General features: G+C 40.6%; 1 protein-coding gene across 3 annotated transcripts in view; it reads left to right on the forward strand.

Moving 5' to 3' along the window:
• Positions 1 to 23206, forward strand: part of sptbn1 (spectrin, beta, non-erythrocytic 1) — a 267400-nt gene extending 244194 nt beyond the window's left edge. For all 3 annotated transcript variants that reach the window (XM_085981343.1, XM_085981344.1, XM_085981345.1), the window contains 5 exons: positions 514 to 577; positions 8954 to 9192; positions 10278 to 10451; positions 20229 to 20271; positions 21861 to 23206. In XM_085981343.1, the coding sequence (XP_085837469.1) occupies positions 514 to 577; positions 8954 to 9192; positions 10278 to 10451; positions 20229 to 20271; positions 21861 to 22076 (736 nt within the window). In that variant the 3' untranslated portion in view covers positions 22077 to 23206. The remainder of the gene's footprint in view (positions 1 to 513; positions 578 to 8953; positions 9193 to 10277; positions 10452 to 20228; positions 20272 to 21860) is intronic.
• The last annotated feature ends 693 nt before the right edge of the window (positions 23207 to 23899 follow it).

The following is a 23899-nucleotide window of genomic DNA, read 5'->3' on the forward strand; positions in this document are numbered from 1 at the left end:
TACTCCTGCTAAGCCTCCCCAGTCCCAGTGTCAGCCGTGGCTCATATGGGAGCACTCTAGCCTCTACACTGACACTCCAGTGCAGTCCTGAGGGAGTGCTGCACCTTTCGGGTGGACGTAAAAGATCCCATAGCACTATTTCGAAGAAGAGCAGGGGAGTTATCCCCAGTGTCCTGGCCAATATTTATCCCTTAACCAACATCACTGATGCAGATTATCTGGTCATTATCACATTGCTGTTTGTGGGAGCTTGCTGTGTGCAAATTGGCTGCCACGTTCCCTACATTACAACAGTGACTACACTTTAAAAGTACTTCATTGGCTGTAACGCGCTTTGCGACGTCCTGAGGTCATGAAAGGCGCTATATAGATGCAAGTCTTTCTTTCTTTAGAATGAATACAAAAGGATAAGGGAAGAAAAATTCACTTCACAGTCCAAAAGTTTTGATTGTCAGTGGTTGTTCAATAATGTGCATCTTGTCACATGAGACTTTTTCTTCTGCTTTTTTCCAGGGAAGGGGCTAGAGAAGAACACCTATCACAGAATGGATTACCATCAGACCAGGAGTCCCCACGGGTTAGTTACCGCTCCCAAAACTACCAAATCTACAAAAACTTTCAGAACAGACGAGCTGGCAATGAATGGGCCCGATCTGGATTGTGAAATCCAACCCAGTCAGAATGAAAATAAATGCACCTTCTTACACTAACCCATGCATTCATTCCCATTTAACTGCTGCTTTTTTCACCTGCTTTATTTATCCAAATCAGTTTCTTTCATGAAAAATCTAGTTGAAAAGTATCCATCCATCTCAAGAACTCCTACTGCTTTTGGTCTTCTGTCACATTTAATGGTCAGCAAGTTATTTTGGCAGCCTTGCATGAGAAGAACAACAGAAACCTAACATTTTATGTGGAAATTAAAGCTTTCAAGTAGACATGCTCTGTGATAAGTTAGTCAAAGAACTCATCCCTGATGCAAGCAGATTTTTTATTACAATTACAGGGATAAGTATAAATAATTCATGAGACATGATGGCTCCTGTGTCACTGGAACTGGTGAAAGTTTTGTTTGTAATGGGCAGCCATCCAAGCTTGAAAGGTAAAGATGTGGGAAAGGATAAATATTCTGGAGTTTTGTTTGATTACAATAGAAGATTAGGGAGGGTTTTGTTCGATTACAATAGACGATTAGGGAGGATTTAGCCATAACTTTCCTTCAGAAGATTAAATAGCTGGTATGGAGTCCATAATAGGGCAAATTGTACATGGTCAATGGAAGGAATTAGTTTTTGTTGTTCCATGTTTTATGCAATGTAACTGAGTTTCCGGCATCAATTAGATTAACAAAAGGTAGTGTGAAATTGAAAAAGGTTATTTAGCAACTTGGGACATTATTCACCTCTCGCAGTAAAAACATGCCTCTGAGTTAAGGTTGGTAAAGGTCAATTCTGTGTTCCCGGGGAAACGTGAGCACACCTGCACAAACAGATTGGGGAGCTGACTTCGCCAGATTCAACAAAGTCAACTAATTTTAATAACTTTACAGGTGCTCCTTGCAAAGCTTGAGCCTTGCATATGAAGTCTAATGAAGTGTAGCGGGGGGAATGAATCCAGAGCATGCAGCCCTTAAAGAACTGTTGCTTAAAAATAAAGAGATGCAGCCACTTCAAGTTAATAAAAATGTTGAAGCCTTATCAAGATTTTGAAATTATCACTGTAGTTTTCAGCCTTTGCACATGCTGTTATTTGGGAGGGTTGGTGGGGGGGGGGCAGCGGGAGGAGGGGGAGAGGATTGACTGGTGAGGTTATAAGGTCAGGCTATGTAACGTAGAGGCACAAAATCTGGGCAAAAAGAAAAGTGGCGCTGCCCCCCAACCCCCGAAATTGATGGCTGCGAAATGAATGTTCTGTTGCATGAAGCAGGTGTGAGGAGAGCTGTCCTGTTTGGCACTCCAGTGCACCCTCCCCAGAGGATGGCAGTGCATCATGTCTGGCAGGAGGTGGTGGCCAACTTGAACACTGTCTACAGTGCCTGAAGGATCTGGAAACAGATGCATGAGAAGACAGTACACTAAGAATGTGCCGTGGTAAGACTAATCAACAGTACCATGAACCAGGTTAGATGACACATGCCACAACGTGTAGCCTGTCAGTCTGTTCCACTTTTACTGCTGGTCCACCAAGCCCTCACAAAATCTTCGTTCTTTTATAGCACCTCTTGCATATCTCGGTAGGAAAGTTAGTCAAGATGGCATATACAATTGAAAGCCTTGCCACACTCTCATCTTCCATGGTCTTCAGGTTGGACGTGTGGCAATCATCAGTGACCCCTTGCACTTCCTAAAATGTACCAATGTGGTGACATTGGGTATGCGTGTCAAGGCATTCATTTCGCAGCCATCAATTTCGGGGGTTGGGGGCAGCGCCACTTTTCATGGCATTCAGTGGAAAAGGAGATAAAAAACCTGGCCTTTCTGACCAAAGCACCAGTTACCTTTTGCTTCAGACACTACCTGACATTGCAATGCTGGTCAGGAATAAGCCATAGGTATACCAATTGAGGATATTAGTGATCATAACAAAGCTGTCCTGCTGACCTGTAGCAAGGTGAGTCACTTGTCCTCGTTGGCAGGCAGGTGTGCCACAGTCTACAGAATGATCTGGGCCTCCTGATCTCCCTGGCATATTCCCTCTTTCATCTTGTACCACCTCAACCAGGAAACAATATTTATTTGAAGTGTTTTAAAAGCAAGCTTACGTGAAAAAAAATTATAAAAAATAGCTGCCAATGTTTTTCAAAAAATTAATACAAATCAGAAATATGCACCATGTCTAACAAACTGAACTATAAAGGTACTATAAACATTACAAAATAGACCCTTCCAAAGGGTATTTTGAGCTCCTGCACCCATGAAGCTTCCCTTACTCCTATTCCAAATGAGAAAAAAGAGCAAACCTAGCACAAATACCACTGAATTGTGCTAGATGTCCATTTAAATCTAACTTTCATGAAATCTATGGTCACCCATTCACGTAGGAAATGGGTACAAGCACTTCAGCTCTCTCAAAAATAGAGAGGAACCGAATTGCAGGCCCAAAAGAAACTGAAGCCGAATCTGCTCTCCTAATTCAGCGCTCCCTTTGGACCACTTGTGCAGCTACTCTCGTGGTGCACAGTACTGTATAATGTTTTTTCAGACTGAATCATCACGTGCCTACATTAGCAGAGTTCCCTTATTTATACTATATTCATGGACAATAAGACCATATTATTGCATTTGCAAGACATACTAAGGCTCTGCGCTTCCATTTGTGGGTTTAAAAAAAAGCTTCATTCTCTATACTTCATTCTGTTTACTTAGGGTGGATTGGAGAGGTTTATTTAAAACAATTCGATTGGATGTACACCTGCAAGGAGATGTTAGGTAGATAAATTACTACAAGCACATTTCTATTTTATACTTATATAATACTGGGTTGCCCTTATCTAAGGTTTAATCTTTAATACCAGTCACAAGAGGACTTGTGAATTGTATTTGTAAACCTCAAATTATGAACTACAGTTTTTAAAATTAATGAATTTTTGTCCTCATCAAACTGAGATATGATACTTTATTAATAGTTCAGTGGCTGTCTCAGATGTGATGGTGGTGGCAGTTATTCCCCTGTTCTCATACCCTGAACTGACGTGCTTGTTGAGAGTCTGGGCAGTGAGACCAACACTACTGTAACTGGAGTGCTGAGTTGAGGGGTGACTCTCAAAATATTTCTAAGAGTATACTACTCTCCCCAGTAGGCAGTCTTTTTACACTTTAGAGGTGTAAAAGGAATATTCACTTGAGGTGATAAAATTCAAAGGAATACATTTTATTTCTGACTGGTGCTGAAGTCAGGGGAAAGCAAGACTCAGCACTTAGCACTTTCACTTATTCATAAATTATTCTGGAAAGGAGATTTGGTAATTGTTTTGGCTATTCCAAAGTCTCAGGTGGCTCTTAGGATTTTTTTTTAAAGAAAGGTAAGTTTTGATTTTTAACTTAGCATCTTGAGTTTTCAAGTAAAAGTTCATCAGTTTTTACTTTAGGAAAGCAAAGGGGCTATACTGTACAAGGGGATTAACGTCAGTGGAAAAGTGGTTTCCTGCACTCTATTTACACCAACTTTTTTTGCTAACAGTGAATGGAGGAAAATTTGTCCCAAGTAGTTCAGTCCAAATGCGAGACACTAACATGTCAGCACATAAGCTGAGAAGGATTTATTAACAAATTATTAGCATGTTTAGAAGCTACTAATTCAAGCTCTATCATCAAAGCCCTATTTTACATACAAATAACAAAGTCCACAGGCAGCACATTGACATCACTAAACAGTGCCCAGAGCTGCTATTGTATTTTTTCTAACCAAGTATTAGAGCGGCAGAACTAGGTGTAAACCTTTTTCTAAGTTGATGTTGAATAGTGAAGACTATAACTTAAATTTTGTGTACATTTACTGTGATGGTACATGCAGTAGTTTATTTTATAGATGTAATGGAATTACTGTGTTGAGTTATTATTTTCATACTCTGCAGTGTAGTTAAACTACAGATGATTTTTTTGCACTTTCCTATAAACTGATTCAAATGAAATAGTCAGTATTCTTTACTTCTCTGCATTTCTTGTACCTTCTAGTCTGTACCTTGCAGTGATGATGATTGCAGTATTAATATTTTGTGTTTTTTTCTGCACTGGTGGTGATGGACTGCTTACCAGTACTGGAACTCTGCTTTGGTGAATGGTTCATAAAGCACTGTATGATGACAAACGTCCCATGTGTTGACATTTTTATTAAATGAGTTGTCTTGAGGCCTAAAAATTCTGGTAACAAATTAACTTTATCCGTAGCAGCATTTAGACTCTGTTTAATAGCAATAAGACAAAAAATGCTATTTTAAATTAATTGAGCTTCCAACTAATGAGCTGTAAGCAGAGTGCTTTTAACTTATTCTAAATATTTATATGCAATAATCAGTCTGTCCTCAAACATTAAAAGTGGTTAATTATCATGTCTGGTTTGATCTTAATAATCTTAAGCAGCTTGCTGGATCAAATGCAATGCCAATATATATCCCCTTAAATAATGTTTATTGGAATTCAATTTAGGCCCAGTTTAAACTTTTTTGTCTTCGGATTTTTTTTTCATACATTTTGTCAAATGTAATCTGTCATTGGACCAGCTTAATTGCTCTATGCACATGAAGGTTGTTGATGCATTTTGTTTTCATCTTTAGTCACACACTGTTCTTACTGCATGTTTGTTCATTTTGATTTAGCTGTTACAGTGTCGGCCATCACCTAATTGAGCGTTAAAGCCTTGCTACTAACACACAATAACATTGTTATAAATGGAACAAATCTGATGTTTGTCTTTGATTCTGTTGTAACTATCACTAGATTAACTAATTCTGTCATTTTTATGTTTCATAATGGTATTATTTTTGCATGCATTTAGCATGTTTTAAGCCTTAATTATTAAAGTTCACCTTACATTTGAATGTTTTCTTTGTTAACTTTGTGTAAGTGTTTGCAAAAGAACATTGTCATAATCATTTCTTACTTTCTGTACATAATTTTCTCTCGATCAGAACTGTACATTTTTAAAGCATTGATGTGAGTAAATTTAAGCCTAATAGGCCAAAGATCACAATAGCAAAAGTGTGCATAGTTCTGAAACCTGAAAGTCCTTTATTTCAGAGCTTCAACTTGTACTATGTTGCAGCTTTTGAAGACGTATTTCTTGGTTTAGAAAGTATACATACAACAGTCAAGGTTGAAGGCTTTATTAGTAGGTTATGTTCTCTAGTCTTAACTTACTGTCTGTGTGTTCTCACTGAATTTACTAACACTGGTTTGATTTGTTAGTCCTGTCTATCATTTAATCAGCTTTCTTTTAATGTCTCCCATTAACTACCATTTTCTTACAGTAGAGGGCATCATTGTGTTGAACAAAATGTTCTATATTACGAGCACTTTACAGATCTGTCAACTTTGACTATGCAAAGTTCATGCATATTGAAGAAGCCTTTTATTCTACCAAATTTTATAGAAAAGCATTGACCAAGATAAATGGTGATTCAGGGAAATATATCACCAAATGAGGCTCCCTAGCCAGAAAAGACTGTTTAAGGGCATCTTACTTTAAATAGAAATTGCCTTGATATGAAATCTCTGCAACCCCAAATTAACATGATAGAATGACAGTTGAAAGTTATTTTCTTACAACCAGTTTTCTTTTGTGTGTCAATGCCTTAACTTGATTTTTCAGTTATTAATGTACACTGAGCTTAGGGATTGTTTAACTACTGAATTAATGTCAACTTAAAAAAAAAAAGTACGTGGTATCGTGTAAGCTGTAGTAGTTTAATGAGGTCTAAAAGTACTTAAGCATATTTATTATGTGGAAGTTTAGAGATTGGCTGTTTCTGCAGTGTTCTCAACTTCTTTTAAAGATTTTAGAAAAATAAACAGATACAAAGTATGAATGATGATTTCTGAGTGAAATGCCAACGGAATAAAGCAGCTAATTCTTGCTTTCCCTTTTGATTGTGAACTAAATGTAAAAAATAATGTTAGAAAGCAAAGGAGACAATCAATCAGATGAACAGGCATTGCTATAGACCACTTGATCTGAGAATTCTGACACCACACCTTCTGTTTGTAAAAAGCATTCCAAATGTTGCCCTGAGCTTTTCTATGGCTTTATTTGTTTCAACACTGGTATGAGTTTGCACATCTCTCAAAGAGTGCACATGCTTGATCATCTTTTAATTAAAGCTAAAGCATTAGCTGTAGTAAATTGCTAATTACATGCTAGTCATTGTGTGACTAGTCGATTGCTGCATCCACCTTGCAAATACATTTCAGAAAAACAAGAGAAAAGTATTGATAGCACAAGAACCAAGAGTGATCTGAATTTCTGTGGCTAAATCTAGTGGAATTACAATTCAAATAATTTGGATGACTGGATTCTGAAGATACCCACCTTGTCCAGATAGAAACTGCAGAGCTGCTGGAAGCTTGGCTGCTCTCTAGGTTGTCAGGATCACACTGCACCAAGCAACATGAACAACAAAGCAAGTGATGGACAAGACCTTGGGTCTGTCTGTTTTTGGGGGTAAATAACTGTTGGCTTTGAGTGACTTTCTTGGCTTTTTTTTAACAAAATTTCAAATCCATAATAGTTAAAATTTGATAATTACTCTGCTTAAAATGCTGTTTGCATTGAGAACTGTGCTCCTTCCTTGATCTTATCAAACTACAAATAACTATGCCTGGGTGGTGGTGTTGGTCTGCATGATGTGATCTATAAAGGTTGAAACCTCTGCATGCCTGAATTATTTCTTAATCGAAAAGAGTGAATGAGCATAAGCAAAGTCTGTGTTGAAGGATAACTTGATCTGTATTGAAGGTGAGGTCAATAGAATGGGATAGTACAAGGTTTTTAAAGTACCTCATCATTTATCTTTATTTCTATGTCTGGTTTAGTTCCCTGTCAAAATTTTCCCCACTTTCCCATAAGCACCTGTATGAAGACCACTCTGGAACTAGTTTTTGATGGACTATATGCACTAAGTTATTTTGGGGTAATACATTTATTTGCTAGCATTAAAAATAGACTTCAATTTTTGCACCATCAGCTTTCCTTTCCATTTTAAAAGTGCAACTGCTGTGCTTTTTATGCTTTGCTTCTACTGGAGTGGTTTGATGTTACTTGTTTGAATGCCAGTGTAGAGCTGCATTCTCTCAGCAATGTCAGCACACATATACTTCCATCCAAATGTCACATCTGGGTCTCCTTCAGATGATATACAAGAAACTAAGCAAGTAGTACAGTGTTAATTTTAGTCCATCTCAGAAAAATGGAAAGAAAAAGAGGGAGAGGACTACTAAAAAGTTATTACTAAACCATTCACCTTTTTTAAAAAAAATTAAAAAAAAAAAAAAAAAAATCATTGTAGACTTTGTTTATACTCATTCTATAAAAAATAACAGTTTACCTTGTCCAGGTCACTGTTAAAGTTGCTGTGTGCTTAGTCTCACTGGGTGAAAATGAATATTGTTATGCAAGAATGATTTAAATCTGCTCCACAGTTAGAGGCTGCTGTTACATGTCAGTCGTGTCCACCTCAGAGGTTACATGCGCTTCTTGGTAATTCACCAGTGGGTGAAATTCCTCTTTGTTAATTTTAGGATTAAAATTTATCACAAGGAGCACTACTCATGCTAACTTTTTCACTAAAATTAGCAATGCCAGGAACTTTTCACTAAAATTAGCAATGCTAGGAACTTACCCCATTCTCTGCCCCCGCCCCCCCCCCCCCCCCCCCCCCCCAAACACACACACAAGATTTGTAAGATCTTAAGGCAACAACTCATGCTAAGGTACATGGGCACCAGTAGCTTTCAGGTACCTCATTCAAGTTGCAACATGTAAACTCAGACAGCAAGTGTTGGCGCTAGCTATTTGACTGTGGTGACCATTACAGTTGTGCTTGCTCCTCTCCTCACCCATACATGCAATTCCAGCACAGATCAATGGCTAGGAATCTGGAGTCAAAATCCTGGTTAATTTTTCCCCTACTTAGTACAGGACTCCTGTTATCTCTTCAGCTAACTCCCCACACAACATAGATCTAAGTTAGGACATTGGTGACCTACATAATTCAATGCCACACTTCACTGTGCAATTGCCCATCAATGGGGGTGGTCATCAACCCGTAGCAATTTTTAAATAGTTAATGTTCCATTGTAATGTGATTCAATCCACTGAACATATCAATACATACAATTCATATACCAATAATGAAATTTTCAGTGCATGAAGAATACACAGCCTCAGATATCAAGGTGTTTGGTTTCAAGCTATTTTTGGACATTAAAATGGTGATTCATTCATTATCTGTTGAATCCAGGTGTCTGAGACAATTGAGACAAGTGAGATGGTGAATGGCGCCACTGAACAGAGAACCAGTTCCAAAGAGCCCAGCCCAGCTGCTTCACCAACTTCAGATCGTAAAACCAAGACCTCACCTTTGCAGTCTCAATCTGCTACTTTACCTGTCAAGTCACAAGAAACTCCCTCAGCACAGATGGAGGGATTCCTGCATCGCAAGCACGAATGGGAAAATCACAATAAGAAAGCGTCAAGCAGGTAACATCAATTTCTTAAGTACACATTTCTGTGAAGTAACTTGAATCTGGGCTATTTAATGTGATTCTATTTTTTTTTTTGGAGAGTAGAAATCCCTTTTTCCCTGTCCTGCACCTCTGGTAGCTGAGCGGCTGGGTAATCTGCTTTCAGGCCTTCTGCACTCCTGGGACTTAAGTGTGTAAAATCAAACCAACTCTTTTCCCCCCACCAGCCTTCTGCCCTCGGCCATGATCTGTCCTTGCTGTGCCACTGTTCGTATTTCTCCACAGTAGTCTGCCTGAGATCAGGAGTTTAATGATGCCCAGCACTGGTGCTCAAAAATACTGCACTGCAACTTAACACAGCAAACTATTATTTTAAGAGTGTTATAATAGTATATTAACCTCGTATGCATATAAAGGCTTCTATAGAATACAAAAAAAATTAATTGAGACGTGTGAAAAGTATTGTGCTTTTAAAGTGTGAAAAGGCACTCCTCTACAGATAATAAGCTGTTAAAAGTTCTAACAGGTTTTTGGGAGGAGGATCTGATCAACATTATCTAGCAGGTATACATAGAACTTTGTTTTACTACAGATTAAATATGTACATTCAACATGGGGAATCCCCTTATGGCTTACTGAGTAAATGCAAAGCCCAGGCGTACTACTAAACCAGACCAAGAAAGTCCTAAGTTCAATTCTCAATCTGTTCTGAGCTAGTTGATGTCAGCCAGGTTGACAATATGTATACTACAGTTGAAGCTGAGAAGCGAACAGTCAGCCAGGGATACCACTCTTGAGCAATCTCCAATGACCTATACTAAAAAGTGCATGTGTGGAGACAGAATTGGGTTTGATCATCGTGAATAGCCTGCTGATGCTAACTAACACACATGAAGAATGAACACTTGAGCAAGATACTGGAGGGCTGATTGCACCCAATGAGTCTGGGTCCTGAAGAGAAAAGAAAGTAAAATGTTTTTAATTAAACATTATGACTTTGCAGTATCTCATGATTGTGAATTTGATTAAACAAATGTTGGTATGTTACAAGATACAAATGTTGAACTATTGATGACTGATTTTATTTTTTCATTTTTTTAGATCTTGGCACAATGTATATTGTGTAATAAACAACCAGGAGATGGGCTTCTATAAAGATGCAAAGAACGCTAGTTCAGGTATCACATATCATGGTGAGGTCCCAATTAACCTAAAGGAAGCAATGTGTGAAGTAGCTGTTGACTATAAGAAGAAGAAGCACGTCTTTAAACTAAAGTAAGTGCTTTCTTATTTATTCCATTTTTTGTGCTTGAAATGTCATATGAGATTTACCTCCTCCACATCCATTCCAAATCAATTAAACTTATTGCCATAGCGAGTTTAACATTGTGTTTTTTAATACATTTCATGAGTCTTTCTTAAATAAAGACACATAGAGGAGATTTAAAGAAAAACTGGAATACTGAAAATCTGAAATAAAGACAGAAAATTCACAGCAATGTCAGTCAACTCCTGAAAGAGAAAATAGGTTAACATTTTGGGCGTAGAACTAAAAGTTTTATTCAATCATAGATGAAATAGCCATAAAACATAAAATCATGGGATGGGGGTAATATACTGGCATGGATGGAAGATTGGCTATCTAACAGAAAACAAAGAGTTGGGATAAATGGTTCGTTCTCGGGCTGGCAATCAGTAACTAGTGGTGTTCCGCAGGGGTCAGTGCTGGGACCCCAACTCTTTACAATCTATATTAACGATTTGGAGGAGGGGACCAAGTGCAACATATCCAAGTTTGCCGACGATACAAAGATGGGAGGGAAAGCAGTGAGTGAGGAGGACATAAAAAACCTGCAAAAGGACATAGACAGGCTAAGTGAGTGGGCAGAGATTTGGCAGATGGAATATAATATTGGAAAGTGTGAGGTTATGCACTTTGGCAGAAAAAATCAAAGAGCAAGTTATTATCTAAATGGAAAGAAACTGCAAAGTGCTACAGTACAAAGGGATCTGGGGATCCTGGTGCATGAAACACAAAAAGTTAATATGCAGGTGCAGCAGGTGATCAGGAAGGCCAATGGAATCTTGGCTTTTATTGCAAGGGGGATGGAGTATAAAAACAGGGAAGTCTTGCTGCAGTTATACAGGGTATTGGTGAGGCCACACCTGGAATACTGCGTGCAGTTTTGGTTTCCATATTTAAGAAAAGATATACTCGCTCTCGAGGCGGTTCAGAGAAGGTTCACTCGGTTGATTCTGGAGATGAGGGGGTTGACGTATGAGGAAAGGTCGAGTAGGTTGGGCCTCTACTCATTGGAGTTCAGAAGAATGAGAGGCGATCTTATCGAAACATATAAGATTGTGAGGGGACTTGATCGGGTGGATGCGGTGAGGATGTTTCCACTGATGGGTGAGACTAGAACTAGGGGGCATAATCTTAGAATAAGGGGCTGTCCTTTCAAAACTGAGATGAGGAGAAACTTCTTCACTCAAAGGGTAGTAAATCTATGGAATTTGCTACCCCAGAGAGCTGCGGAAGCTGCAACATTAAATAAATTTAAAACAGAGATAGACAGTTTCCCAACAGATAAGGGAATTAGGGGTTACGGGGAGAGGGCAGGGAAGTGGACGTGAGTCTAGATTCGGATCAGCCATGATCCTATTGAATGGCGGAGCAGGCCCGAGGGGCCATATGGCCTACTCCTGCTCCTACTTCTTATGTTCTTATGACAAGAAGTGGCTAAGTGAACTGAAGGAATTTCTGATGGCATTGATTTATGTCTGTCCTCTGTAAACAACACATAATCATTCCAAATTAAATACAGCCAACTGATTCCCTTTGAAAACTGCTATGCGGAGAATTGACTGTCTCGTTCACACAGACCTGCAGACACTTACATCAGTAACTTGAATTATTTGCATAAATTTCCATTCAAGCTGCTTCTCATCAGCCTCTGAATGTTTTTAAAAAGAAGCTATGCTGGGGATCCAACAGATCTGTACATTTATGTACATGGTTCACAGAGTAATTTGTAACCTGTTGATTGGTCAGACACATTTACTTGTTGACTTAATGTAAAATGCTTTACTTTCACTAATCTTCATAAGTGACTTCTCAAAGCGGAGTGACGTAGCAAGTTCAAGCACTGGCTCAGTGCTCTGTACAACAACATGACACAGATGGATGCTTGTGAGGTTTCTTTATTGCAATCTTTCCCCCTCCTCTTCTTGAGGCATTGCCTCTCCTTGCCTAGGTACAGTTCCACAAATGCTAGATGCCCTACAGTATCTCACTCAAGTGGCTGGTGTTCATGTGTGAGCCTTGACAATGACTGTCAGTCAACAGGATATTCAAACCAAAAGGGGCATAATAGCTGAGCCCAGTCATTTTGCCCAACATCCAACCACATACACACAAACCAGCAGGGATTGCTGGGTAGTGATCTCTACACCCTAACCCTGAGGCACTGAGACAAGTATTAGCAGTTTCTACCAACACCCTTGCTGAGGTCAACTAATTCATTTCAGCTCAAGGTTTGAATCTGGAACCTTTCTAGTCTGTAGGGCTCTTTGTGATGGAGAGGATACGTGGTCAAGCTCAACAATTATTGATAAAAATGGAGAAAAGCAGAATTTAAGAAAAACAATTAGAAGTTAGTGTTTAGTGCACGATTCTGCATTTCTGTAACATAAGAAATAGGAGCAGGAGTAGACCATTTGGTCCCTCGAGCCTGCTCCGCCATTCAATAAGATCATGGCTGATCTACCTCAACTCCACTTTCCTGCAATATCCCTTGATTCCCTTAATATCCAAAAATCTATCAATCTCTGTCTTGAATATACTCAACGACTGAGCCTCCACAGCCCTCTGGGGTAGAGAATTCCAAAGATTCACCACCCTCTGAGTGAAGAAATTTCTCCTCATTTTAGTCCTAAATGGCCGACCCCTTACTCTGAGACTGTGACCCCGTGTTCTAGACTCCCCAGCCAGGGGAAACATCCTCCCTGCATCTACCCTGTCAAGCCCTGTAAGAATTTTGTATGATTCAATGAGATCACTTCATTCTTCTAAACTCTAGAGAATATAGGCCGAGTCTACTCAATATCTCCTCATAGGACAATCCCCCATCCCAGGAATCAGTCTGGTGAACCTTTGTTGCACTACCTCTATGGCAAGTATATCCTTCCTTAGGTTAAGAGACCAAAACTGTACACAATACTCCAGGTGTGGTCTCACCAGGGCCCTATATAATTGCAGTAAGACGTCTTTACTCTTATACTCAAATCCTCTTGTAATAAAGGCCAACATAACATTTGCTTTCCTAATTGCTTGCTGTACCTGCATGTTAACTTTCAGTGATTCATGTACAAGGACACCCAGGTCCCTCTGAACACCAACATTTCACAATCTCTCACCATTTAAAAAAAATATTCTGCTTTTCTATTTTTCCTACCAAAGTGGATAACTTCACATTTCTCCACATTATATCCTATTTGCATGTTCTTGCCCACTCACTTAGCTTGTCTATATCCCCATGAAGTCTCTTTGCATCCTCCTCACAACTTACATTCCCACCCAGCTTTGTATCATCAGTAAAATTACATTTGGTCCCCACATCCAAATCATAGATTGTGAATAGCTGAGGCCCAAGTATTGATCCTTGCGGTACCCCACTAGTTACAGACTGCCAACCCGAAAATGACCCGTTTATTCCTACTCTCTGTTTTCTGTCCGTTAACTGTTAGATCCATGTGTTAATGGAGACACGGAATGCAGGAGTTGATTTAACAAGTGTTTACTGAACAAAGTCTGGAGGTGAACTAACAACACAAGATGCTACACAGGCTTATATACCCGAGTAGTCACTACTGGTACTACAGTATACAGGGGCTTCAAAAACATAGTTCCTCTTAAAGGTACATACACTACAATTCCTCCCCTTTTAGATAAATAGTACATAACATTTTAAGTAATCATTAAATAACATTTTTACAAGAACAATAATATACACATTTGCTGAAGTTAATCAATTACAAATTCAGTCTCTCTGGAGGCTTCCTGACTCGGTCCGGATAACGCCTCGGTGGTGCAGTAGGTTCTTTTGGCAAGGTCGATTCGGCTTCAATGCTAGTGTCGGGTTTATCTGGTTCCAGTATCACCGGATCGGAGGTAGATACTATGGGTATCTCTGCTTCATCACTAGGCGTATAGAGTTGTGGTGTAGGTTGTCCTTTTTCGGATGACTCTATGATCTGGTCAGCATGGCGCCTTATTATGCTTTCTCCAATGTCCACGGTATACATCAGCGGTCCTAGTCGTGTGCAAATAGTTCCAGGCTGCCATTTCTCGGTACGGTAGTCCCGGGCCAAAACTGGTTGACCTATCTGGAAGGTTCTAGTTGGCCTTTCATTCATGCTTTGAAATTGCCGGTTCTCTACGTCCCTTCTGACGTTTGGCTTGACCAAATCCAGCCGGCATCTTAGTCTTCTATTGAAAAACATCATGGCGGGGGTTTGGTTTGTAACCACATGTGTTGCATTCCTGTATGCAAACAAGAAGTTATCTACCTTATGTTGTAGATTTATGTCTTCATTACCCATGGCCTTTATGGCCGCCTTGAAGGTCTGGACAAACCTTTCAGCCAATCCATTGGTGGCGGGATGGTATGGGGCGGACGTGTAGTGCTTAACCCCATTGTTTTTTAAGAACTTCCTGAATTCTTCGGATACAAATTGCGGTCCATTATCAGAACAGATCTGTTCAGGCAGCCCATTCCTGGCGAACATGGTCCTTAATACTGTGATGGTTTTTTCCGTGGTGGTGGAGGACACCTTTATTACCTCCGGCCACTTGGAGTGTGCATCCACCGCGATTAAGAACATTGAGTCCATAAATGGACCAGCAAAGTCGATATGTACCCTTTGCCATGGAGATGAGGGCCACTCCCGTGGATGTAGAGGGGCTTGTGGTGGGGCATTTTGGACCTTCTGGCATCCTAGACAGCTCTTGGTCATTTCTTCGATGTCTCCATCGATACCTGGCCAGCACACAAATGCTCTGGCTATGTTCTTCATTTTCACTCCACCCAGATGCCCCTCGTGAAGCTCCTTTCGCACTCTATCCTTGAGTTTGGGTGGAATCACCACTCTAGATCCACACATCAAGGTTCCTTGGCACACTGACAGCTGTTCTCTTCTTTGCGAGAATGCTGGCAACAGTGGTTCGCCATGTGCTGGCCATCCCTTCACCGTTAAATCGTAGACTCGTGAGAGAGTCGGGTCATTTCGCGTTTCCTTTTCAATGGTAGAATTTGTCACCGGTAGACATTCCACTATGGTCGAGTGGAATATCTCCACTGGGTCCACTGTAGGCGCCTCTTCCACCGTTGGCAACGGTAGGCGCGATAACCCGTCAGCATTCCCATGCTGTTTTGTTCCTTTGTACTCTTGTCATATTGGTGTGCCCCAGGAAAAGGGACCACCTCTGTAGCCTTTGCGCTGTCATAATGGGAACGCCCTTTTTGGGGTTGAATATGGAGACGAGGGGTTGATGGTCAGTCAACAAGGTAAACTTTTGTCCGTGTAGGTAATGGTTGAATTTCTTCACTCCCCACACCAGGCTGAGTGCTTCCCTGTCGATCTGGGCATAGTTACGCTCAGCTGAGTTCAATGAGCGTGACGCAAAAGCTATCGGCCGCTCCGAGCCATCAGGGAATCTATGCGATAATACCGCTCCCACGCCGTAAGGGGATGCATCACACGCCAGTCTGATTGGCAGTGATGGGTTGTAATGAGCCAACACTTCCCTGGACGTGATCAAGCCTTTGCATTTATGGAAGGCACGTTTACAGTCTTCGCTCCATTTCCAAACTACTCCCGTTTGTAGCAGTGCGTTAAGCGGGTGCAGAACCGTCGACAAGTTTGGTAAAAATTTATGATAGTAATTTACTAATCCCAGGAACGACCTTAATTGTGAGACATTTTCAGGCGCTGGGGCCTTTACGACCGCTTCAATTTTTTCAGGTGACTTATGCAACCCTTCTTCGTTAATGTCATGGCCACAATATGATATTTGTTTCTGGAAAAATTCGCATTTGGGGCAATTTGCTCGTAGGCCCCGTTCTCTCAGCCTCGTGAGCACCTGCTCCAAGTTGGCAAGGTGCTCGTTGTCGTTTTCTCCTGTTACAAGGATGTCGTCTAGGTAGCATTGAGTCCCCGGAATCCCTTGCAGGACTTGCTCCATAGCTCTTTGCCAGATAGCCGGAGCTGATGCCACTCCGAAAACCAGTCGATTGTACTGGTACAGGCCTTTGTGTGTGTTTATCGTGAGATACTTTTTAGAGGCCTCCTCAACCTCCATCTGTAGATATGCCTGTGCTAAGTCAATTTTGGTGAAACGTTTCCCTCCGGATAGTGAGGCGAAAATATCTTCTATCCTCGGAATGTACCGTGTGAAGAACCGGGTTTACAGTCACCTTGAAGTCCCCACAGATGCGAACTTTTCTCTGTTCTTCAGATTTATCATTATTCAACGTTTTCTTCATGACCGGGACGATGGGTGTTGCCCACTCGCTCCAATCTACCTTGGATAACACGCCTGCTTTTTCCAAATTCTCCAGCTCTGCCTCGACGGCTGGACGAATTGCATATGGCACCGGCCTTGCCTTAAAAAACTTGGGAATTGCCGCATCTTCCACTTTTATTGAGGCTGTGGCGCCTTTCAGGGTTCCTAGCTCCTGTTGAAACACTTCTTTGGCGTTAGCCAAGATTTCTTTTAATCGTCCAGGTATGACGTCATCATCGTTTTTTTTCTTACTGGTCACCGTCCGTGCCTGAATGGAGTGCCAGTCTAAATGTATCTTTCTGATCCATTCACGTCCCAACAACGGTGGACCACCATCTTGCAGAACGTATAAGTACAACTTCTGTATTTCCTTGCCGTTGTATATAACAGGCACCCTTATTTTCCCTCTGGGGTATACTTTCTGCCCTGTATGTGTCTTCAAGACAATGGATGTGTCTTTCAAAGGTATATGCGGAAATAGCCGCTCGTAATCCCGTCGACTCATGACGGTCAGAGCTGATCCTGTATCTAGCTCCATTTTGACTGGGGACCCCGCTTTCGTGAGGGTAACCCAAATGGTCTGGTAATCTTCTTTGGCAATTACATTATGTAATTTGAGACAGCTTAGTCTCTTGTTTCCGGAGTCGCTATCGCTCTTCTGGTCTTCGGAGCTACTGTCCGTCATCATTTGTACCTTTCTGTACTTTTCCTTATTGACCTTTTTACTGTCAGCGGATTTCTTTCCAGATCTGCATACACGTGCAATGTGTCCCATCTTTCCGCATTGCCTGCATGCTTTGTCCTTGAACCAGCAGTCCTTCTGGTCATGGGTGGATCTGCCGCAGCGATAACATCTCTCGAAACCCCGTGTCATTTCATGGGTGCCGAAGTCCGGTGGCTTTTGCTGTATCTCTGCAGCTCCTCTTGCTGCTGCTTCGTATGATACAGCCACACTGAAAGCCTTGTCCAGTGTCAAATCTTTCTCAGAAAGTAGTCTTTTCTGTGTTCCTTCGCTTAGGAGACTGCAGATGAATTTGTCTCGTAGAGAATCTGCCAGTCCTGCCCCGAATTGGCAGTGCTTTGACAGCTTTCGTAATTCGGTGAGGTAATCAGCGTTACTTTCATTCTTGTGCTGATTCCTCCTGAAGAATTTGAATTGTTCCGCTATCAGCAGCGCTGTTGGGTTTAAGTGCTCCTGTAAGGTATCAACAATCTCCTTAAAATTCTTGTCCATCGGTTTGGCTGAAGTGATCAAGTTTTGTAACAGCCCGTATGTCCTTGCGCCCATCAGATTTAGAAGTACCGATGCCTTTTTATCACCCGCTACTTCGCCTTGCAATATACCTCCACTCTTTCCACATATGTGGTCCAATCTTCTATATCACTATCGAAAGCAGTAATTTTGCCAGTCTTCGGCATCTTGAAAATCTAAAATGGCGCTTCCCGCGCTTTTCTTCCCTGCCGAGTTAAGATGGCGCCTCCCGCGCTTTCCTGCCGCTGCTGCCAACGCTGTTCTCCGCGGTTCCTGTTGCGACCTGCAGCTTTTCGCGGTATTTCTATTTTTTTTTATATATCGCTTCAATAGTTTCTCCGTTACTTGGAGAACCGTTCCCGTCGTGGCACGGACCCTCTGGGACTTTCCCCTCCCTCTGCTCGGTCCGAATGCCGACCTGCTTTGCAGCACCGGCCGCGCCCTGAGTGCTCCACCCTCTCTCTTTGCTTCTGCTTCCTGACTCGCTGCCCGGCTCCGTTGCAGAGCCACCCGATCGAGCTCTAGCCCGCCGCAGCCCAGGAAGGATCAGTGCACTACCTGCCACCAGCCCGTTTAGCTGGGGAAACCACAGACTGGAGACCAAGCCTGGCCCTCGTTTTCGAGTTATTTTTTTTATTTTTTTTCCTTGCTTCTGGCTTCGACCTTCGTCTGAGGAATCGATCCCCTTGAGGTGCTGCCGAATTGCAGGTAAGTTCGTTTCTAACTCGTCGCCACTGTTAGATCCGTGTGTTAATGGAGACACGGAATGCAGGAGTTGATTTAACAAGTGTTTACTGAACAAAGTCTGGAGGTGAACTAACACAAGACACTACACAGGCTTATATACCCGAGTGGTCACTACTGGTACTACAGTATACAGGGGCTTCAAAATATTACCCCCAATCTCATGAGCCCTAATTATGTTTAATACCCTCTTGTGTGGCACCTTATCGAATGTCTTCTGAAAATCCAAATACACCACATCCACTGGTTCCCCCTTATCTATTCTGCTAGTTACAACCTCAAAAAACTCAGATTTGTCAAACATGATTTCCCTTTCATAAATCCGTGTTGACTCTGCCTAATCCTATTATTATTTTCCAAGTGTCCTGTTACCACGTCCTTAATAATAGATTCTAGCATTTTCCCTACTACTGATGTCAGACTAACTGGTAGTTCCCCGTTTTCTCTCTCCCTCCTTTCTTAAATAGTGGGGTTACATTTGCTACCTTCCAATCTGCGGGAACCGTTCTAGAATCTATGGAATTTTGGAAAATGACAACCAATGCATCCACTATCTCTATAGCTACCTCTTTCAAAACCCTAGGATTTAGGCCATCAGGTCCAGGGGATTTATTGGCTTTCGGTCCCATTAATTTCTCCAGTACTATTTTTTTACTTACACTAATTTCTTTCAGTTCCTCATTCTCACTAGACCCTTGGTTCTCCAGTATTTCTGGGAAGTTTTTTGCATCTTCTTCCGTGAAGACAGACACAAAGTATTTGTTTAATTTCTCTGCCATTTCCTTATTCCCTATTACAGTTTCTCCTGTCTCAGCCTGTAAGGGACCCACATTTACTTTTGCTAATCTTTTCCTTTTTACGTACCTATAGAAGCTTTTTCAATCTGTTTTTATGTCTCCCGATAGTTTACTCTCATTCTATTTTCTCCCTCCATCAATTTCTTGGTCCTCCTTTGCTGAATTCTAAAATCCTCCCAATCCTCAGGCTTACTACTCTTTTTGGCAACATTATAAGCCTCTCCCTTTGATCTAATACTATCTTTAACTTACATTGCCAGTGAATGTGAAGATGATGTTTGAAATTTCTTATGTATAGGTGCAAATATTTTGTAAATAACCAAGCATATGCCATCAAATATACAAAGACATGTATAGCAGTCTATTTTCTGTTTAGTTCACATCTCCTGAAGATGTTGGTTGGGGTACAGTTCCATGAATGGCAGTTGCCCGCCAGTATCTCATCCAAGTGGCCATTCTTTGTGTATGGGCAAGGCAGTGTCTACCAGCATGCTAGTTGATCATGGGAGTATCATTGCTCACCATTTTTCTTGTCCACATGCACACCAGCCAATATTCTCTTCCCTAGCCTGGGAACACTGCAGCTGTGACTTAATGCCGACTGGTGGGGAGTCAAACCTGGAACTGCTGGTGTTAGGTTTTATGTTATAACAAATAAAACATGCATATAATCTGTGCCTTTTTGTTAAAAACAGGCTGAGCGATGGCAATGAATATCTCTTCCAAGCCAAAGATGATGTAAGTTTCTAAATATGTCATGAACAAAACTAGGCATTTATTATCTTATTTGCATTTTGATATTCAAGTTAGTTTTATTGTACTCAGTTATGCCTCATTACCATCTTCCTGAATCTTTGATGCTTGAATTATGTTTTTCAACATTTATTTCTGTGTATATACAAATCTTTTTAAAAAAAAAAAAAAAAAAAAAAATTGTTAACTGGAATTTTTACTAAGCGTATTAACCAACCTCATTGAATTTTTTGAAGAGGTAACAGAGGGAGTGGACAAGTGTAATGCAGTAGATGTAATTTATCTAGATTTTCAAAAGACCTTTGATAAGGTACCACATAATAGACTAAAGAAAAAGGTCAGAGAATGCAGAGTCAGGGGACAAGTAGCAGAATGGATAGCTAGCTGGCTTCAAGACAGAAAGCAGAGAGTAGGGGTAAAGGGTAGCTATTCAGAGTAGCAGAAAGTGGAAAATGATGTTTCACAAGGATCAGTGCTGGGACCACTGTTGTTTACAATTTATATTAATGCTTTAGACTTTGGAATCAAAAACACTTTCTAAATTTGCGGATGCCACCAAATTGCTGGGGTATAGTCAATACTGAGGAGGACTGTAACAAATTACAGGAAGACATTAATAAACTTGCAGAATTGGCATATAATTGGCAAATGAATTTCAACACAGATAAATGTGAGGTATTACATTTTGGTAGGAAGAATATTATTACTTGGCGGGTGTGAGTCTGGGTGGGGTAGAGGAGCAAAGGGAGCTCTGAGTGAAAATACACAAATCGCTAAAAGTACCGACACAGGTTAATAAGGCCATAAAAAAGCAAACCAAGCATAGGGTTTATTTCTAGAGGGATAGAATTGAAAAGTGGTGAAGTTATGCTAAACTCGTATCGAACCTTGGTTAGACCACACTTGGAGTACTGCGTTCAATTCTGGTCGCCATATAAAAGGGATATAGAGAGACTGGAGAGGGTGCAGAGAAGATTTAAAAGGATGATACCAGAAGTACGAGGGAGACCTATCAGGAAAGGATGAACAGGCTGGGTCTCTTTTCTCTTGAAAAGAGAAGGCTGAGGGGTGACCTAATAAAGGTCTTTAAAGTTATGAAAGGTTTTGATAGAGTAGATACAGAGAGAGTGTTTCCACTTGTGGGGAGGAGCATAACTACAGGCCATCAATATAAGATACAAAAAATCAAATAGGGAATTCAGAAGAAACTTCTTTACCCAGAGAGTGGTGAGAATGTGGAACTCGCTACCACAGGGATTGATTGAAGCGAATAGTATAGAGGCATTTAAGGGGCAGTTAGATAAGCATCTGAGGGAGAAGGGAATAGAAGGTTATGCTGATAGATTTAGATGAGGAAAGACGGGAGGAGGCTCGAGTGGAGCATAAACGCCGGCATGGACTGGTTGGGCCGAATGGCTGTTTCTGTGCCGTATACCCTCTGTAAGTCATTCTAGTGTAATGCACTTTGTCCAGTCATACACAGTTCATTTACTGATGCATAGTACAAAGTATTAATGTAAGTACTATGAAAACGTCTTCTTTTAACTTAGTGACTACTTTATTTCATTAAACAGGAGGAAATGAACAGCTGGATTCAAGCTATCACTTCAGCTGTATCTACAGATAAGACCGAGGCGTCTCCAAGCAGCCAGAGTACCCCAGCAGCTAGCCGTGCACAGACACTGCCAGCTAGTGTTGTGTTGACTGGTGAATCCAGCCCTGGCAGACGAGACAAAGAGAAAGAGAAAGACAAAGAAAAGAGATTCAGTCTGTTTGGCAAGAAGAAGTAGAGCAGCACAGCAACCTGCACTTCTTACATTTCCAACAAAACTCCAGCATGAGCGTTTAGAACCAGTACATTACACTCTGTGCCTAATGTCCCTCAAGCCAGTTAATTTTAATTTACAGAAAGCATCAGAGCATTGCTAATCTGTAGAATGTGAGGTGCATTGGGCAGTTTTCATTTAAAAACAAAAGGACCAGTTGTTGATGATTTGTATGTAGTTTAGGGTCCAAGCATCTAAATTTCTCCTCAATTTTGTGAGGCTGTCTTGGAAGTAAAACAACCTACATCCATGTGCTACTGGAATGCAAGGCAGCAGTGCTTTTGAAAACTTTTATTGTGCACATGGAATGTGTATTAAAAAAAATCCAAAATACTTGTCCAATTCCATTTACTAAAGTTGCTATGCTGAGTCTTGGCTAGTAGAAACTTCCATTCCCATTTATTTAAAAAGTATATTGTATCATCTTTGCTATAACAAAAGGCAAATGTGCATTAATTTGCATTTCAATTAAAAAAAATCATGTTAGCCTGGCAGCAGATATTAACAAATACTGCTGGGTCTTTGTGCAGCAAATGTGATTAAAGAATGTTGGTATATAAGAATGAATTAGTATACTGATTCACTTTTAAATAATCTGTAATTTTAACAATATTTCTTTTTTGTTGCTCAGTTGCATTATACTGTATGTTTCAAATAATTCTAGTACAAAGTATAAAACTTTAGATGTATATTAAAACCTTTCAAGGCATTGATGTTAAGTGTTGAAGTGGGGATTCATTCTCTGGAAAAGTAATGTTACTCAAATGGTTATTTGCTTGTTGGCTAAAGCACTGCGTGTCATAATTTTGCTACATTACCTTACTATTTGATACATAGTGTGTATTTGTCACTGTAACTATTGTAATGAAAATTTCATCTTACTGCACAATCAGGATACATAATAGGAATGAATCCTTGCAAAGACTGGGCCCGTAGTTATGTAGTACAACAGGCTTTCGGTTGTATGGGACTGCACCTGTAGACTTTTAGCCTATCTGTTAAAAATGTGCGATGTCATTAAATGCTTTAAAAACTTTATTGTGCCATGGGTATTCTTGTATAAGTTTCAATAAACCTTTTGTTTCAGAGCTAAATGCAGTTTGTGTACATTATGGGAACTTTTGCCTCAATATATGTCACAACCAAGTTCTAACTGCTGTATATAATCAGTGAGTTTATCACTTTGGAAAGACCTTTGCTGGTTTCCCAGGACTTGAACCGCAATAGATTAGATGCAGGGTAGAAATATTTAGACAACAATATGTGTTAATCTAAAGTGGCTAAGGTTGTGTGCACCCTATATTTTAATTTCCAATACCAGCAATCCTTGTTGCACCTCTTGAGTGAGGGTGCCCAATGAGTCACTACTCTTCTATGAGCAGACCTAAACTTGATCTAAAGTTTATATGGCCAATTTCAACAGCTAGATATAAATGTCTTTTGTAAGTTCTGTTGGCCAGAAAAGTCTTATTGCAAAACAGGTATTTTAAGGACTGTAAGACTTATCCACTTGGATAGAATCTAATCCCTTCACTATTTTAAAGACCTCAATTATATCCCCCTGAAATCTGCACTTTTCTGAGTAAAAAGCCCCAGTTGTCTAAGCCTGTCCTGATAACTAAGGGCCCTTCAACTAATTATCTAGCAAGTGGCTCTTCTTTGAACATTTTTCAGAGCCTCTATATACCCTGCCATGTGAGGGAGCCACAATTGGAGGCAGTATTCTAGATGAGGCCGAACCAAGGTCTTGTACAAGGTAAGAACTGTACTTCTAGTTTGATATTAAT

This window comes from Somniosus microcephalus, chromosome 3 (assembly GCF_052327205.1).
Source record: "Somniosus microcephalus isolate GS21.2 chromosome 3, FLI_Smic_1.0, whole genome shotgun sequence".
Classification (NCBI taxonomy): domain Eukaryota; kingdom Metazoa; phylum Chordata; class Chondrichthyes; order Squaliformes; family Somniosidae; genus Somniosus; species Somniosus microcephalus.